Genomic DNA, 17878 nt, shown 5'->3' on the forward strand with positions numbered 1-17878 from the left:
GCTGTCTGTTGGACCTCTAGAGGCAGCGTTTCAATGTTTGCCGTGTGTGAAGCCAATATTGTGCACCATGAAATAATGACAATGTAAATGCTCTGCTGGAGTGGATTCATTTTGTGACCGAGTTAGAACATTTGAATGAAACCGATCAAGACATTTAAGGAAATATATAAATAAGAAAAATGGAAATCTAAAAATGCATATTTTAAACAATGACCAGGCAAAAATGTGGAACCAATGGTTTCCACAGAAAAGCATCAAACTGTACTCGTAATAGAATTGCAGTATTTCTGCATTAGACATTTATAAGCCAAGTCATTTAAACTTAATCCTTTTCAGCAGCGTTGCATTAATGTTAATTTGTAAAGGATGTTAATTTAAGTATTTGGTTATTTCTGATAACTCATGGTGTTTGTGTTAAAGGACTGCTCTACATTTTGAGTTGGTGAGGACAAAAATAACTTACAAATATTCCTGTGGTTTCATATTATCCGGGGATTATGTGTCTCATTATACAGCCTTACATCTGGCTAAACACAGTCATTGTATCCGTTTTAGCTCATCAACCCTGATGTAACCAAATCTAGTACTGCTGACACAATCTCAAAGATAAATTTAGCATTCAGCCTCACCCACTCTGGTCCCCGTTATAGACCCTCACTCTCTTAAAGGTCTGTGAATCAGTCTCTATGTAACTTATAGACCCTCACTCTCTTAAAGGTCTGTGAATCAGTCTATGTAACTTATAGACCCTCACTCTCTTAAAGGTCTGTGAATCAATCTCTATGTAACTTATAGACCCTCACTCTCTTAAAGGTCTGTGAATCAGTCTATGTAACTTATAGACCCTCACTCTCTTAAAGGTCTGTGAATCAGTCTCTATGTAACTTATAGACCCTCACTCTCTTAAAGGTCTGTGAATCAGTCTCTATGTAACCTATAGACCCTCACTCTCTTACAGGTCTGTGAATCAGTCTCTATGTAACTTATAGACCCTCACTCTCTTAAAGGTCTGTGAATCAATCTCTATGTAACTTATAGACCCTCACTCTCTTACAGGTCTGTGAATCAGTCTCTATGTAACTTATAGACCCTCACTCTCTTACAGGTCTGTGAATCAGTCTCTATGTAACTTATAGACCCTCACTCTCTTACAGGTCTGTGAATCAGTCTCTATGTAACTTATAGACCCTCACTCTCTTAAAGGTCTGTGAATCAGTCTCTATGTTCGTATGAAAGCGTTTATCACCTGTAAATCAAATCTGATCCAGAAGAACAGAGACAGTCTTCCAACAGACTCCAGTGCATTTTATTGTTTGCTCAGATAATCATTAGAAACAGCCTGCAAGAAATGGAAATAATCAGATATAAATTAAAATTCTTTCAAGATTATATTAATGCAAATAAATTTCCAATGAAACCACAGCGATGCTTTTAAAAAATGTGGCTCAAAACCACCAAATAGTGCGTTCTCTCCCAGCAGATGAAGGTTAAAAAAAAGCTCACCGAGCTACACGGCTGTCAAACACAGCTCCAATTCATTTTGACATAATAGCGGGACAGAAAAATAATAGTAAAAAATTGTGGTGATATGATGCTGGAAGACGTCCCTCCCACTTGAAATGGACAGTTCACTCTCAGTCATTTGGGTTGAGCCACACCAAATATCGAGCAGGTGGAGACGGAGACGGCAGAGCTCGACCGTTTACAGCGACTGTGAGCGGCGCGCTCGAGTCCTCTGTGCTGCTCGCTCACATGGCTTTCACTTTGATCTGCTTCATCTTCATCTGCTTCTTCTCGATCTTCTTCTGATCACGTCGCTGAGCCGCTTCCTGGAGAAAGAAAGACAGAAATATTTGAAAACGTTATTTGTGTGTTTTTCTTAAATATAAGATTGATATTTTGGGGATGTGTGTCGATTTGCTTTCAAGCTGAAAGTTAGATGAGAAGATCGATCGACCGTCACGTATGTACGGTAAACATGTAGGTACAGCCGGTTTAGCTTAGCATAAAGCTAAGAAACAGGGGAAAACGGCTACCTATCCAAAACCACCCTACCAGAACCTCCAACGCTCAATTAACAAGCTATATATTAATTGTTTTTTGTAAAGATTAAACAAAGTGTAAAAACAATAACAGCACATTAATGTCTGTAAAACATCTGCGTCATTTTACATTCATTTTAGGTAATTACAGTGAGTGAATTCAACAAAATGGCTAGAATCATGAAAGTACATCAACTTCAGTAAAGTTGCTGAACTGCTTCAGGTGCTGCATTTACAAACACAGAACGACATCATCCTCAATCATCTCTTCTCACTCTCAACAAAGTGAATAAGCAGCTTCCCCCAAAAAGGTCAAACTGTTCCTTTAACAGTCTTTTTGTGGCATTTCTGACCTCCAGACGACGTTGTCTCTCCGGGTCCTCCTCATTCATGATCCTCTCCTTCTCGGCTCTCTTCTTCTCCTCCCGGCGAGTCTGAGCTGCCTCCTGCCGCTGAGCGTGAGTCTGCTTCAGGAAGTTCTCCTCCACACGGGCCCGGTTTCTGTCAGCCTTCATTTTGCCCTACACATGTCGGGAACATATAAAGCACTTAAAGTAAGTGGAGTGGTCATTTGGATGCACTGTGAGGCACCGACGCTGTAGAATCCTGCGTACCTCTCTGTTGAGACGGAGCTTCTTGACTTTGTCGATGCTGTAGATCACCATGTTCATGAGAGGCAGCAGAGAGTCCATGTCTTTGGGAGAAGGGTTGCCCTTGCCAGGCACTACACAAGAAACAGAGTACATGAAACATCAACGTGCCATGATGGGGTCGCGAGGCACAGTGACGACAGGAGAGACGAAGTGCTCACCATTAAATGTAAACAACAGCGTCTTCTTGGTCTCAGGCAGCTTTAAGGGCTGACCCTCCCTGAAACACACACACACGGGAACTTTAAGTACCACAGAGAACGTATTAAAGTGCTAAATAACTTCCATGTCAGAGATTGAAAAGACAAAAAGATGAAATACTTACTCTTGCATAACTTTTGGACCAGAAAATTGGTCCGAGAAATGGATGGACTCGATCTTTTCAGCATGATTGGTGATATAATGCACCATCTAAACAAAAACAGATGCAGACACATTGAGAGCTGTATTTAAAGAGAGTAAGCCAGCCTGTCATACTAACCCTGTTAAACCCTTAAACATAATGCTGTGTGTGAGAGACAGCACCTTGTTGTCCATCACCCCGTCTGTGACCTCGCCCATCTCACTCAGAATGGACAGAGAGTCAGGGAGCCCATACTTGGCCCCGGACTTAGGCTTGTCACCGCAGAACTCACTCTGTGGAGCAATAACAAAAGACATTGTTTAAGTATATGAAGTAACAATAGTACGGTATAATAAACACAGCATGTGCAGACGTTGTGGAGGATATTCACCAAGTCCTGCATCTCCTTCTGGAGCTTCGCCATCGTCTTCTTGGTGCCGACAGCGAACACAAAAGTGTCCATGTCGTCTTCATTCAGCGTCACTTTGATTTGCTACGGACAGAGAGACGTGAGTGAGACAATGACTGTGCACAGTCCAGTGCATCTATCCTTTGTGTTCCACTTCACAGACTCTACACTGACTTGATTAAATTGCTATTTGACTGGTACAGACCACTTGATCCCCGGCGGGCCTCATCATCCTGGCCAGCACGTTGAGCAGGTCCTGCCTCTTCAGAAACTGGATGAGACCACATGAGAGGAACATTACATGACGGCATATTCAGCACAATACAGTGACACCAACACATGCAACACAGCTCTCCTACCTTGAGCTGGATCAGCATGCCTTCACAGCACACACGTCCAGAGCACCACAGGTTGTAGATGTGCTCATTTTCCTGATTCAGCTTCCCGGTGCTCACTGCGTCTTTACTGGTGCCGTCATCGCCTGCACATACCAATGAACACAAGCTCTGCGTCGTACCGACCGTCACCACGATTGACACCCGTTGCTTTCACACACTGCTGTGCCGTGTACTGAAGACAACTCACCCACGAGTGCAAAGTTGCTCTCCAGAAGCTCCCTGTGTGAGTTGAACCAGGCCTGAGCGAGGCGACTGTTCTTGTTCTTGCCGATGAGGTAGTTCATGATGTAGGCCAACAGGCCGGTGACCATCAGGATCTCCATGTAGTAACTCTCCCAGCTGTTCTGCAGATGTGCAGGAACCTGCAGAGAAACAACAAGCGTTCATTGGTATCATAGCTCGACCGATGCTGGATTTTGTTCCTAGGCCAACATGAGATGAAACTTTTAGAGTAAATGTTTAACATTTCTGTACTTAATTACATACTGATGAGACACATAATTCATCGGTCTCGCTCTACTCAGTATCAATGCAACTGAATGAAAGAATGGTGATTTAGGCAAAAGGCAATAAGTTGCCAAAGACTACAATTTCAGTTTGATGTTGAGTTTCCTTGACAGGCGTTTATGTAGATTGCCTGAACTTTAAGTACAATGACGACACCGTATGCGTTGCAGGCAGCAGGAACCACGTGCACTTTCAGAGCCTCAGCCGATCAGAGGAGTGTGAAACTTGCCTGTGAGAAGATTTTAGCAATAAGCCCGGCTTACCGTGTGGATTATAAGAGGGTCTTTCATGGAGTGGCCCGGCTTGTCCATGTCTCCAGTCACCTCAAACTCCTCCTGGTCATATTTACTGTATATGTCTTGATCCTAAGGAAACATCAAGGTCATTTAGCTTTGCATAGTTTAATAAAATGCCATCAATAATAAAAAAATGGATTTATTATGAAGAATGTGCTCACATTGGATGCTTCCATATGTAATACAAGGCCATGTACCTGTGTCTCGGAGTCCTCAAAGCCATCCAGACCATCATCCAGCTCCACGGTGGCTTCATCTTCGTCTTCCTCCTCTTCAGGCTGCGAGGACGGCGAGGCAGTTTCCGCCTCAGCCTCCGGATCTTCGTTCATGTCCTCAAACTCAGCAAAGTCGTTGTCGTCAAAGTCTGCGATGTCCTCACCATCGTCGAAGTCATCGTTGTAACGTCCCCTGGAGACGGGAAGGGCCAGGAGGACCAGCAGCGCGGGAATCAAGAGGAGATGCGCTCTACGCATGGTGGGACCTGCACCACAGGGGGAAAGAGTTGATGCAAGAGGAAGGAAAACATGACACTCTTACACACACACCAGTTCAGAAATCTGTCAACTGCTCCATTCTGCAAGGTGCTTGTGTATCAGTGTGTACATGAGGCTACCTGGAAGCATAACATGCTGTAAAAGTGTGGTGATAGTGTCAACCTGCCAGGCCATAGATATTTAACATAATAATCCAAACTGAGGCCTCTGGCAGTAAGTTATAACTGTGACAAGAGCTCAGGTTAAACTTCACCACAATACAGCAACCGCTCGCACAATAGGGCTTCATGAGACAAACCCCAAAGAGAGGAAAGAGTCCCCACGGTTCGAGACTAACGTGAGATGTGCCAACAGGCTTTAATGTAAAGTGATATAAATGACTTTCTGTGGTGGCATTCAAGTCAAAACGAACACTGTGTACTAATCCAGCGTTTATGACATAACGTTATACGATGAAACCACAAACCATACCCGACCCATCCCCCAGCTCCCACTCACTTTATCATTAGCTGTTAGCAAACCTGCTATTAGCATGCTAACAGTGGCTAACTAGCATGGCATCTTGTTGCTAGCAACCAACCTGTTCTCTTTAACTCAACTCAGACGATTAGTCGTACTTTAACAAAACACCTGAACAAACCGAACAACGAGCGTACCTGGAGAATGACTGTGACAAAAAAAACGTATCGCTTGTTTCAAATTAAGTAGCTTGAACTGTCCTTGTAGTAATGTTTCCCGTTACGCCTGAAGCTGGAGTGTACTCGACATAGGACCAACCTTTCAAAGCAAAAGTATCGTGGCTGGATATATCCATTACTCCCTTCGACACCATAGAAATCACGTGACGTGTCCTTGTCTGATTAACTCAACGGTTTTATTTTGAAAATATTTCTACCGGAAGTCTTTATGGGCTGTTGTTGTGTCTTCCTTTATGCTAATGCCGTTGAACATAGGGCGTTGAATGCTAGCATACTTATTACTTCAGCGCCACCCAGTGGTCACGTTACGTAACTACAACTGTGTATATTTCAGAAGTGGTATTACAGTACACAGCACTGCTATCATAATAATATATACATATACAGTAAAGCAGCTTACAGACAATTTTCTTACGCTCTGGATTCATACACAACAACATCAAACTCCTTACATTACAGCATAGATTATATTTGTATCGTTAAAATAAATATCGTTATTTTCACAAATTATTACAGAATATGATTCTGCTGTATATGCAATGTATACATCCACCCATGCTATATTTATTTATTTTCCTATTTATGTTGTGTTTTGTTGTCAACTTTATATAATTGTTAAGAGTTTACGGACTGCTTAACAATAAAAGCCTTATGAGTTTATCATTAATCTAATGTATTGAGTTAAACTAACTTACCAATTATGTTACACCGTTACTAAACTTTTCGTTGTGTTATTAAGATAAATACAAACTTTATTATGTATTTATTAGCAGTTAACTACGCACCTCATAACGGTTAACGCATGCGTTTTACATTTGCACGGAACTATTTTTCAGGACGTTTGAGCGACACGGAATTATTAGTGTGTGACACACAGCGGCTGAACCATGTGGAACGTGTCGTGGGTGACTTCGTCGTTGTAACAGTTGTCAACATTCTCGGTCATAATGAACGTGATTCCTATTGAAAGCGTAAAGATAGTGCGGTAACAACAGATGTTATTAATGTTGATGACTTTAGCTGCTCTACACATCGCTGAATAATGGGGAAATCGAAGGTAAGGACCGGCCCGTGCTAGCAAGTTAGCCACGAGCGAAGAGAGTTAGCCTGATGTGACACTTTTATTGTAATTTAAATCCAAATCACACAGGAATCGGTGAAATGTTATTTCCCTTTTTCTTTTTCATGATAATCAATATATATATGACTATTGTGCTTTCAGACCAAGAACCAGAAGAAGTCCCGAGCCACAGCTAACCATGTGGCCGAGGAGACCTACGCCGCGGTCCCCCACTCCTTCGTGTTTAATCGGGGTCAGATTGGGAAAAACGTGGGTCAGCTCATCGTGGACGTGCGGAGAGTCATGGAGCCGTTCACCGCGGAGTCTCTGAAGGTCTGTCGAACCGTAAAGCAGACTGTCCACGCTGCTGGATGAGGCCATGTGCTCTGTGAACTCATTGGGTTGCTTTAAATGGCATCACAAGGGTAGATGTGTGGTTGTTTAAAGGCTTTATTTGAACATTTGAGTGAAAATATTTTGTTTTTCTCGAGATTTAAGTGCCATTGCCTTATCCTGCTGAGTCTCATCCACTATGTCTGACCTGTTTGTGCTTATTTTCTTTTTTTTAACCAGGTGAGGAAGAAGAACATGCTGAAAGACTTTGTAGCCATCGCAGGACCACTGGGAGTGACTCACTTCATGATGTTCAGCAAGACTCCCAGCTGCATAAACATGGTGAGACCACCTCGCACTATGAGCAGGCCGCTCTCTGGTACTGAAGGACTGTACGGTTGTGGCACGTAAAGCCTGTTCCACCATTAAAGAACTCGCATCTTGTGCTTTCAGAGACTGGCTCGACTTCCCAAAGGTCCCACGCTTCATTTCAAAGTGCTCAAGGTAAAACATATGAACTCACGATTGAAACACGAGTAGACAGACGGGCTCAGATGATGACGACATTTTAGTACTTGACTGTCTGTGATGTTTTCAAAGTAAACGCACTGATTTGCCCAAACTGGCAACGCCATTTTCATCTCTTGAATTTTCTTTTCTCTTTTGAGACTCTTTTGAACTTTTTCTCTTCAGTACTCTTTGGTCAAAGATGTGGTTTCATCCCTGAAGAAGCACCGGATGCACGAGCAGCAGTTCACGCACCACCCGCTCCTCATCCTCAATAACTTTGGATCTGACGGCATGCACGTCAAACTCATGGCCACCATGTTTCAGAACTTGTTTCCTTCCATCAATGTGCACAAGGTTTGTTCTTCCAGCACAAAATATTGCCTCGCCGTCACTTTGGTTGACTCAAGATTGAAAGCCCCGTTGGCATGATGAGAGTATAGTCTTCTGAGATTCCCTTTGAAGATACATGAAAAGTAAACGCTTTCTGATTTCTGAATCTTTGAGTCTTTCAGCATCGTAAACATTTAAACCGGAATTCTAGCAAATAAATAAATAAGATGCTGTTGTTTTCCAGATAAGCCTCAATAACATCAAGAGGTGTGTGCTGCTGAATTACAACCCAGAGACCCAGGAGATTGAATTTCGTCATTAGTAAGTAATGTGTTGTCACGTACATTAGTCATAGATGGCAAAGAGCTTGACTTTGCACAAAGATCGGCTCAGATGATGACAGATTGTGACTTGACTGTTCAGTGATGTTCAAAGTAAACGCACTGATGGGCCTCCACACTACAGCCACACGTCTTATATGTTGTTGAGTGAATGTCACACTGATGCACATGACGTGTTGAAACCTGCAGCAGCATGAAGGTTGTCCCCGTGGGAATGAGCCGCGGCGTGAAGAAGCTGATGCAGGAGAGGTTCCCCAACATGAGCAAGTTCGAGGACATCAGCGAGCTGATGATAAAGTGAGCTGCTCGTGGCGGGACAGTCGTTGTAGTCCTGGGGTCAAAGGGCGCTTAGTCTGATGACGATCTGTTTTGTGCTCTCCTTCGTCTCTCAGGGGAGCAAACCTCTCCGAAAGTGAAGCTGAGCAAGACGGGGAGCACAACATAACGGAGCTACCACAGGTCTACTCCGGCAGAGGCAACATGGCGTCCCAGCAGAGTGCCGTCCGTCTGACCGAGGTGAGAGCGCAGAGGGAGCGAAGCCGTTCAAAGATGTTACGATGTTGCTCGGGTGGCACCTGAAGTGTTGCTCTGTGTTGTCCTCAGATTGGTCCTCGCATGACTCTGCAGCTGGTGAAGATACAGGACGGCATGGGAGACGGGAGTGTCCTCTATCACACCACGAGTGAGTTCACGTCTGTCCTTTTTCTTTGATCTTCCTGCTTGATACGTTCTGGTGTACGCGATGAAAAAAATCATTATGATTTCTCTCTAAAAGTAAACGCTTACTGATTCATCGAAACACAACAGAGTGTAATGTGGACCGGCTACAAATAGTCTTCTAATGAGAAGTTGTTATGCACTTTATTTGCAAGTCTCCAAGACGGAGGAGGAGATCCAGGTGATCCTGAAGAGGAAGGCGGCCCAGCTGAAGGAGAAGGCCGGTCGCCGGAAAAAGCAGGAGCAGAACGTCGCTGAGAAGAAAGAGAAACGAGACGTCAACAAGTAATGTGGCCGTGTAGATAATCTGACCTTTCTGCCGTGTCATTTTGCGTCCGTGTAACACTTATTGTTTCCCCTCCAAACAGGAAAAAGAGCCTGGAAGGCATGAAGAGGAAACATGCCGAGGCTGAAGAGGACAGTGAGGTGGAGGATCCCGGGATGCAGGACAATGAGGTCGCTGTTGTTGAATCTGATGATGAGGTGGAGTACTACAGACAGGCTGTGGGACTGGAGCCAGATGAAGGTGAATATAACGTTGTGCTATAAGTCATTAGCTCTGCGGGTTGTTTTGAACATATTTATTGACCAAGACTCCGTTTTTGTGTGCAGACATGTTCCCCGCTAACAAGAGGAGGCACGGCTCGGAGAGGACTCATGACCCTGCCAAGAAGAGGAAGATGTCACCGGGTAAACCGTTTAGAAAAGACAGAGACACTAAATCCCCCATGAGAAGTGGTCCAGGAGGACACAGAGACAAAACAGGAAAGGGATGGAAGAAACCCGGGGACGGGGGGAAAATGAAGCCTGGTGGAAAGGCGTTCGGAGCAAAGAAGTTTGGCGACCGAGACAGGAAGTTTGGCGACCGAGACAGGAAGTTTGGCGACCGGGACAGGAAGTTTGGTGCCCGGGACAGGAAGTTTGGCGACCGGGACAGGAAGTTTGGCGACCGGGACAGGAAGTTTGGCGACCGGGACAGGAAGTTTGGCGGGAAGAAGAATTTTGATGGGAAGAAAACATTCGGTGGAAATAAAAATACGGACAAATCTAAAGGTCCAAAAGGCAAGCCGGCCTTCAGGAAGAAGGGTCCAAAGCACGGCTCTAAACAGAGGAAGGGGAAAGGCTGAAGCTCCTCCCCTCTCTGGACTTTGAATGTGTTTTGCTGCTCGACCTTCAGGTGGCAGCAAACATCCGGCTGTTATTAAACCAGATGGTTGTTTGTGAGACAGTTTATTGCTGAAAATCAGCAGACTGACAGAAGAGAACAAAAGTGCTATATTTTCCACATGTATGATTAATTGTACTTGTTCAATAAATTGTTAAAAGATGATTTTGTTCTTGTCTGGGAGCTGGTGCTGTTTCTTGGAGTTATGATAATTACTTTTTATTTTTTTTATTTTTATTTTTTTATTCAAACTCTTTTCAGACTCGGGGGTCCAGATAAGATGAACACATAAAATGACAAACATTAAAGTACATGTAGGCCTTACAGAGAGACAGCTGTACCAACGTCTCCACAGCTGGGACTGGTAGCGTGTGCTACTAAACTGGTCGTTAAAACCAATATGTCATTTTCAGAGGCATTAAGCCGACAAATACATTCACACATAAGATTTCTTTAAACAGTTTGGAAAGTATTGACTCGTGCAGCCACACGCATGTCACTGGCTCTACTCCATCTCTAGTAATACTCTCGTGGCGTCATTCGTCGCTGTAAGCTCTGTCGAGTGTTGTACAATTTAAGCTTGGTCTTGATGGTGTACTGCTGTGACCTCCGTATGTTATTTCGTACTTTGAAAGCGTTCCTTGCCAAGTCAAAAGCTTTTTCAAAGTCAAAGTTTATACACAGTTCCCTCTGCCACTCTGTGCACTGCTCTATGATGTTACGTAATGTGAATGTGTGATCGTTGCAACTTCTACCCTTTCTGAAACCTGCCTGTTCTTTTCGGAGATGTTGGTCTACATTTCATCTGTGGTTGGTGGTTCAATGCCAATATCCAAATCTGCTTCTGCATCTTGTATGTTGGCCTGTGTTGTTGGTGGAGGCCTGTTCAGCACCTCGCTAAAATGCTCCGCCCATCGAGCTTCTTGGTCTGCTTCCGTTGTAAGAAGCTTTCCCTGTTTATCTTCTGTTGGTATATCAGATGTCCCCCTGTATTTGCCGCAAATAATGTTGGTTAGCTTGTAGACCTTTCCTTGCTCACCTTTTTTGGCTGCTTCTTCTGCTTGTTTTGCAAGGTCATCCATATATTCCCGTTTGTTAGCTCGCGTCTTCCTCTTCACAGCCTTGTTTGCATCTCGATATTGAGTTATATATCTTTCTTTTAGCCGATCTGATTTTGCTTCCATGACTTTCTTTTTTGCTCCCTTGCGTATATCAATGGCTTGCCATGTATCATCGGTTATCCACTCCTTTCTGTCCTGTTTGAAGCCGAGACATTTTTTACTGGTTTCTAGATGTGTTTGCTTTGCTTGTTCCCATTTGGTGTTAATCTCATTTGTGAATTGCAGACCCACATATGGAGACTTTTCCTAGGAATTTCAAGAATGTGCCCGACAGGTTTTATCATCTTTACTTCCACACTTCTGGGTCAGCTATCAAGTTGACACCTTAACCCCGAAAGACCGCACCCAGGGAATTTAAATGAAGCTGCTGATACTCATTAGCTGCTCCCCAAAGTCTTCATGTGAGGATCGAGTTGTAAGACTGATCTCAATGGTAACGCTGAAGGCTACTTACCACCATTGGGCTTGCGCATGCAGTGCCATCATAGTGTTTCTTGAGTTGCGTAAGAGGAAGTGACAGGCTTAAGTGTCGGAATTCAAAAATGCCTCCATGTCTCTCTCACATTGCTCTGCTTGGTTGAGGAGCTTTTCATGCTGTCGTTAGAGTTATCACACAGTAAATGAACTCTCGGGTTATACGCCACAGCACGCTGCTCTGCAAAGCTGCCTTACGGTAAGAAGAGGTTAACATTTACATTCCTGATTCTCTAAGGGTGAAATTGAGTCTGTATTCAAAATGTAACATTTAGTGTAACATTGTATCAGCCTACTGTATTTGTTGCCTCAAAAAAAGAAGAAAAATCCTCTTTGTGGAAAGGTTTCTGAACTTAACATGCTTTTACATGTCTGTGCCCATTCTCTCAAAAACTTTACATACATGAACTGCACTTAACATAATTAATAGGACTTTTATCCAAATGTATGAATCAACATACTTCAAATTACAGATTTTGGACGGCAAAACTGTGTGGGAGCAACAAAGTAACGTGGGCTGAACTCGAGATGGAGAATAACTTCACGTGTGAGAAGATCCAGAAGCCCCTGCTGCCCTTGATGTATGGCGTGGAGTTCCCCGTGGCCCTGGCCGGAAACCTGTTCGCCCTGTGGCTGCTGGTGGTCCGAGAGAGGCGGAACTGGCACACCGGGGTGGTCCTGGCCTGTAACCTGGCCATCAGTGACCTGCTGTATGTCCTGACCCTGCCTCTGCTCATCGTCTACTACTCCCTGGACAAACACTGGGTGTTTGGCGAAGCTGCGTGTAAAATCGAAAGGTTTCTGTTCACCTGCAACCTGTACGTGAGCATCTTCTTCGTCATGGCGATAAGTGTGAACCGGTGTGTGGCCCTCGCGTTTCCCTTCTTCACCCGGTCCCACGTAGAGCCCGGCCACGCCAAGGCCGTCAGTGTCCTCATCTGGGTCCTTGTAGCAGTCATTTCCTGCCCTGTGCTGAGATTCGCCTCAGTTTGCCAAAATGGGAACAAGACTCTGTGTGTGTCCTTCTGTCCCCGGCGTCTCGGGAACGAAAGCCCTCACTTCACTTACAAAATGTTCCTGGCTGTGTTTGGTTGTCTGGTTCCCTTCCTGGTTACTTTCTCTTCTTACTGTGTGGTGATTTCCGTGGTGTGGAAAAACATCAGTGTAACCACACTGGAGAAACGTAAGGTAGCCCTGTTAGTCACATCAGTGATTGTGCTTTATGCCATTTCCTTTGTGCCGTTCCACGTCTTCCAGATCTGGCAATTGTACAGGAAAATCCATACACCCGACACTGGTGTTTGTTGGGTGTACTACATGTACCAGGTGTCCAAGGGACTGGCAACTGTGAACATGTGCATCCATCCAATCCTTTACATGGCTTTGTTTGACAGTATGAGAGTGGCTTGTTGTGGGAAGAGCCGAGAGGACGACAACAGGGGGGGGAGCGTGAAGTACAGAGCTGCTGCTTGACGTGGAAGTTCATCGTGTTCTCATGCTGTAAAAACTTGCCCCAGTTTCTTGACTTGTTTTTTCTGAAAGTTATTGTTGGACTAACTTTGCAACATAATCCTCTGTAATAAATATGTCTTCATTGCTGTAATGTGCCTTGTTTTTTTCTGATTATCATTCCGATTCAGTTCCTGTCTGATCAAAATCAGATTGTAATTCAATATCCTGCATAGTTGGTTGTGTAATCAGAGGCGTTGAGCTTTGTTACAGAGGAATCCTGTTCTCTTTGAGCAAGTGTTTTAATGAAGCAATGTTGACTTGTGACCTTCTCATCCCAGTTGTCATAAAATATGGGATTTCTTTTCAGTTCTTTTGAAAGACGAATGGTGAATGCATTCAGCAATTCTCTAACAAGAAAGCATAAATTACAGAGAAGTAAATAACTAAAATATTGTTGTGCAGCTGTCACAGCCCGGCTCAAAAACAGTGACGAAAACAAGATGTAAAAATAAATGTATGGCAGGAGTGTGAGTGGACGCATGTACATTTGCTGCATGGGTGTAGTGCTATAAAAACAAAGACACGAAACTAAGAGCCACAAAAAAAAAGGGTGTAGGCTGACAAGTGAGATGCTAACAAAAACTCACGCTTTCATGCATGTGGTCACAGCAGGCCCAGGTGTGTCCAATACCACTGATTACTCCCCAATCAGGTCTGCAGCCCTGGAGATAGAAAGCACAGAAGAAGACTGTGACAGCTGCAGAAATAACGTTTATGTATCTCTCTTGAAAGTTATTCCTGGCATGAAACTCACACTCCGTTTTTCTCTCTCCAAGAAATAGACAAGAATAACTGATGTATAGACGCGACTCTGTCACTTCTCCCCTCTGTCATCAGATATCAAGCATTGACAATGTCAAACATTTTCATCATCATACAAAGCGAAATTCATATATGATTACATATGATTTCCACCCTCCCACCAGTCGAGTGTAGCTTGACACCACCGGTTAAGAAGCAATGCTCTTATTGTGAAGCTAACAGTTAGACAAACGTGGTGATTTTATTGCGAAAGTTAAAGTCCCGGAAGTGTGTGTATTGGCGGCTCGTCTCGTCGCTCTGTGCTCCGCTCTTTACGGCCCTGAAGCTAAGCTAGCTGAGAAGATGCCGTCGATTGAATACGACGAGTGAGTGGGTTTTTATCGACATTTAATAACGTCTGCATATATTGGAGACGTATCATCGATCTAATATGTAATTTCAATCTCTCCCCTCCAGCTCCAAGCCCAGTTGGGCAGACCAAGTCGAGGAGGAGGTAGACGAAGGTAAGGAACTAACGTTAGTTAGCTCATGCTAATGCTAGCACATCTCTCTGAGCCTGGTGTCCGCAGGAGGAGGCCGGATAGGCGGCTTCCACTCACACGTGGTTGTCGGGCGTATTACTCCAGATAACATACACACGTACCAGTGATGTGTTGGATATCTGATGTTTAAAATATGTTGTTGGTACGTTTGACTGAATGACATAAATCCACGTTTCCTTGATTAAATATAAAGCTAACCGACATATGACGGTGACGTAGGCAGTGTCATTCACTGGGGGACGTTATGATAGCTAAGAGTTAGCAAGCTAGCCGTGTTACTGGCTTTAGAAATTAATAAATAAAAATGTCCCGGGTTAATTACTAACTTGAGATGTGATCAAGATAGGACACATACTGGGGCTGCTCCATAGTCAGCGTTGACACAACAGGACAGGACCGTGTTGTATGTTTATTTAACAAGAGAGCAGCGACAACTGCTTCTGTTCCTTTCTGGCTTTTTGCTCAGAATCTAACTTTACTTATTTATTTTTGTCAGGCACACTACCGCCTCCCAAGGAAACCATCAAAGGAAATATAAAAACCATCACTGAATATAAAATAGATGATGACGGAAAGAAGTTCAAGGTAAGCTAAGTTTTACTAATATATGCTAAACAATGCTGGTTTGTATACGTCTGCATTGCACGTGTGCAGCTCTTAAACAGGTTTATTAAAGATGGTGTACATGTATTAGTGTGCAGTTACCGTGATGGTGAAGAGGCGTTTCTTTGTTCATCTATCAAACGTCAGAGCTGGAGTAGTACATGTCATTTTTTTGATTTGTAACACTGCAAAAGCAACAGAAGTCGTCATACATGCAACATTTTGCGTTTGTGAAGTAACTGAATTCTGCCTGTGTGTCCTGTAGATTGTGCGGACCTTCAAGATCGAGACAAGAAAAGCCTCAAAAGCTGTTGCCAGGAGAAAGGTTTGCATTTTGAACTGTTTAGTTTTATTCACTTTGAAGTTAAGCCTTTGGGTGAACTTGGGTGTCATGGATTCTATTTTTCTCTCATTCCAGAACTGGAAGAAATTTGGCAACTCTGAGTTTGATGCAGCCGGCCCTAACGTGGCCACCACTACAGTCAGTGACGATGTCTTCATGACTTTCATCTCCAGCAAGGAGGTGAGGATCCATTGTGACCTTTTTAATGGTTATCTCTGCTTAATACATGCGAACACAGGCTGTTATTTACTGTGACTGAGTACCTCTTCTAACCTCTTGCAGGACTTGAACGCCCAAGACCAGGATGAAGATCCCATGAACAAGCTGAAAGGACAGAAGATCGTGTCTTGCCGTATTTGCAAAGGCGACCATTGGACCACCCGTTGTCCGTACAAGGACACCCTGGGCCCCATGCAGAAGGAGCTGGCTGAGCAGCTCGGGCTTTCCACCGGAGACAAGGACAAGACCGCTGGCTCTGGTACCGTCAGCTCACCGTGCACACAATCCAGATGTAGATTTGTGAGACGTTCCTCGCGTTATGACTGACGTGGCCTGTTCTTCTTCTCTTTCACCAGCGGAGCCAGAGCCGGCTCAGCCTGCGCAGAGCAAGACCGGGAAGTACGTTCCCCCGAGCCTGAGGGACGGGGGCACGCGGAGAGGGGAGTCCATGCAGCCCAACCGGCGAGGGGGATGTAAGTAGATCCACCTTCTTATTCTACGCACACATTATTCACTCGAATCAGAGCGTTGCTCAGTACAGACTGCATGCGTTTGCTCTCGACAGCTGATGACAACGCCACTATTCGGGTCACCAATCTGTCGGAGGACACCCGCGAGACAGACTTGCAGGAGCTCTTCAGACCATTTGGCTCCATCTCGAGGATCTATCTGGCCAAGGACAAGAACACCGGACAGTCAAAGGTCAGTGCTCGTCTTAAGAAGACAAAAACACGTCAGAGACCGGAAGCATTAAAGCAGGCGTTCTTTTATGTCGATTGTACATTGACTGGTGTATTTGTATCTAGCAAACAAAAGTATCGTGTACTTTTATGTTAAGTACTAGCTGGCCCTGCCAATAGTACAGTTGTCTGATAGATCATCTGCTTTGTTTCCTGCAGGGTTTCGCCTTCATCAGTTTCCACCGTCGGGAGGACGCATCCAGAGCCATCGCAGGAGTGTCCGGATTCGGATACGATCATCTTATTCTCAATGTTGAATGGGCCAAGTAAGTTTCTGTCAGTTAATTGTTGAAGTGTATATTTGCATTTATTTGTTCTTGCTGCTAAACATATTGAATTCTCTCTGCAGACCGTCAAACAACTGAGGAATCCATCCGAGGACGCCAGATTTTATTGTTGTGGTAAAACGTGGCTGTTACCTAAATAAAGAGAATCACATTGTCACAGTCTCCTTGTTTTCATTCTAAAATTTGAGGGTAGCTTTTATTCTGACTGAACCTTCACTTACCTAACTATTGAAGCTAGATACCTGGTGAGCTCAGAGTTCTGACAGAGCAGAGGGGTTCTTATGCAGAATTCTCATCACTAAAGCCACATTTGAATAAAGTCAGTGATGAGCGCAAATGCTTCCTGAACGGCACTAATGAATAACGTTATGAGGATACTATAGCTATCGGTACATGTTTATGAATAGTGATGCAGAAACTGGATTAAAAACATGTTTGACTCTAAGACAAATACTGAATTAGACTGCAAAATTGCCTGGAGGTGAAAAAATCTTTAAATTTAGTCTGAAACTGTAAAAGGGTTCAGTTGATTCATGAGAAATCACCGGTCTGTGGCTTCTAACATGTTCCTGTATTTTATAATTTTCACAGGTCAACCACACTGCTGAAATCACTCCACTCATGTCTAGATGACATTTAAAGCACTTCAATCATTACTGCCAAAATAATTTCAGTTGGAATGGCACAGTACGTAGATCAAGTTAAAGGAACAAAATGCAGCATTAAACAGTCAGTGGTAACGTGCTGCCATCTCTAGGTTCTGCTTAGTAGCCATGTCGTTCTATCCATCCGTCACTTCTGCTTTAACAAGTTGTCCTTAACAGGGGGTCTGAAAGTTTGTGGAGACTAAATAGCTTTCCCCAAGCACAAATCTGTCCATTATTTTAAGTTTAGGATTTTATGCAAGACAACATGTTTATGCATGGTAGTGGCACTATAGGCCACTCATTTTAATTTACATTTATTTGAATAGCTTGTATGC

General features: G+C 43.9%; 4 protein-coding genes across 5 annotated transcripts; 3 read left to right on the top strand and 1 right to left on the bottom strand.

Moving 5' to 3' along the window:
• Positions 1 to 1290: 1290 nt before the first annotated feature.
• On the bottom strand, positions 1291 to 5935 carry ccdc47 (coiled-coil domain containing 47). The gene is made up of 13 exons (XM_079282604.1): positions 5796 to 5935; positions 4843 to 5126; positions 4613 to 4714; positions 4030 to 4204; positions 3804 to 3925; positions 3650 to 3715; positions 3427 to 3528; positions 3218 to 3328; positions 3018 to 3103; positions 2854 to 2912; positions 2657 to 2766; positions 2396 to 2563; positions 1291 to 1829 (listed from the first exon to the last, which is right to left on the bottom strand). Exons 2-13 carry the CDS (start codon positions 5116 to 5118, stop codon positions 1749 to 1751), a joined length of 1458 nt encoding a protein of 485 aa, XP_079138730.1. The 5' UTR covers positions 5119 to 5126; positions 5796 to 5935; the 3' UTR covers positions 1291 to 1748.
• Positions 5936 to 6713: 778 nt separating this feature from the next.
• ppan (peter pan homolog) lies at positions 6714 to 10456 on the top strand. Its single transcript, XM_079282548.1, has 12 exons — positions 6714 to 6894; positions 7060 to 7230; positions 7471 to 7572; positions 7684 to 7734; positions 7924 to 8094; positions 8315 to 8391; positions 8601 to 8708; positions 8804 to 8927; positions 9015 to 9093; positions 9284 to 9413; positions 9497 to 9654; positions 9741 to 10456. The coding sequence occupies exons 1-12, from the start codon at positions 6880 to 6882 to the stop codon at positions 10253 to 10255; spliced, it is 1701 nt and encodes a 566-aa protein (XP_079138674.1). The 5' UTR covers positions 6714 to 6879; the 3' UTR covers positions 10256 to 10456.
• Positions 10457 to 12416: 1960 nt separating this feature from the next.
• p2ry11 (purinergic receptor P2Y11) lies at positions 12417 to 13361 on the top strand (the record flags this gene model as incomplete). The annotated part of the gene is made up of 1 exon (XM_079281569.1): positions 12417 to 13361. One exon carries the CDS (start codon positions 12417 to 12419, stop codon positions 13359 to 13361), a length of 945 nt encoding a protein of 314 aa, XP_079137695.1.
• Positions 13362 to 14429: 1068 nt separating this feature from the next.
• On the top strand, positions 14430 to 17051 carry eif3g (eukaryotic translation initiation factor 3, subunit G; the record flags this gene model as incomplete). 2 transcript variants are annotated; one of them, XM_079282294.1, is made up of 10 exons in its annotated part: positions 14430 to 14527; positions 14619 to 14665; positions 15201 to 15289; positions 15573 to 15632; positions 15726 to 15830; positions 15933 to 16128; positions 16226 to 16342; positions 16435 to 16571; positions 16769 to 16875; positions 16959 to 17051. In XM_079282294.1, exons 1-10 carry the CDS (start codon positions 14505 to 14507, stop codon positions 16972 to 16974), a joined length of 897 nt encoding a protein of 298 aa, XP_079138420.1. In that variant the 5' UTR covers positions 14430 to 14504. The 2 variants fall into 2 exon arrangements, with proteins under 2 accessions (XP_079138420.1, XP_079138421.1); XM_079282295.1 differs by lacking the exon at positions 16959 to 17051 and having other exon boundaries at positions 16769 to 16879.
• Positions 17052 to 17878: the final 827 nt, after the last annotated feature.

This window comes from Melanostigma gelatinosum (assembly GCF_949748355.1).
Source record: "Melanostigma gelatinosum genome assembly, chromosome: 13".
Lineage (NCBI taxonomy): Eukaryota > Metazoa > Chordata > Actinopteri > Perciformes > Zoarcidae > Melanostigma > Melanostigma gelatinosum.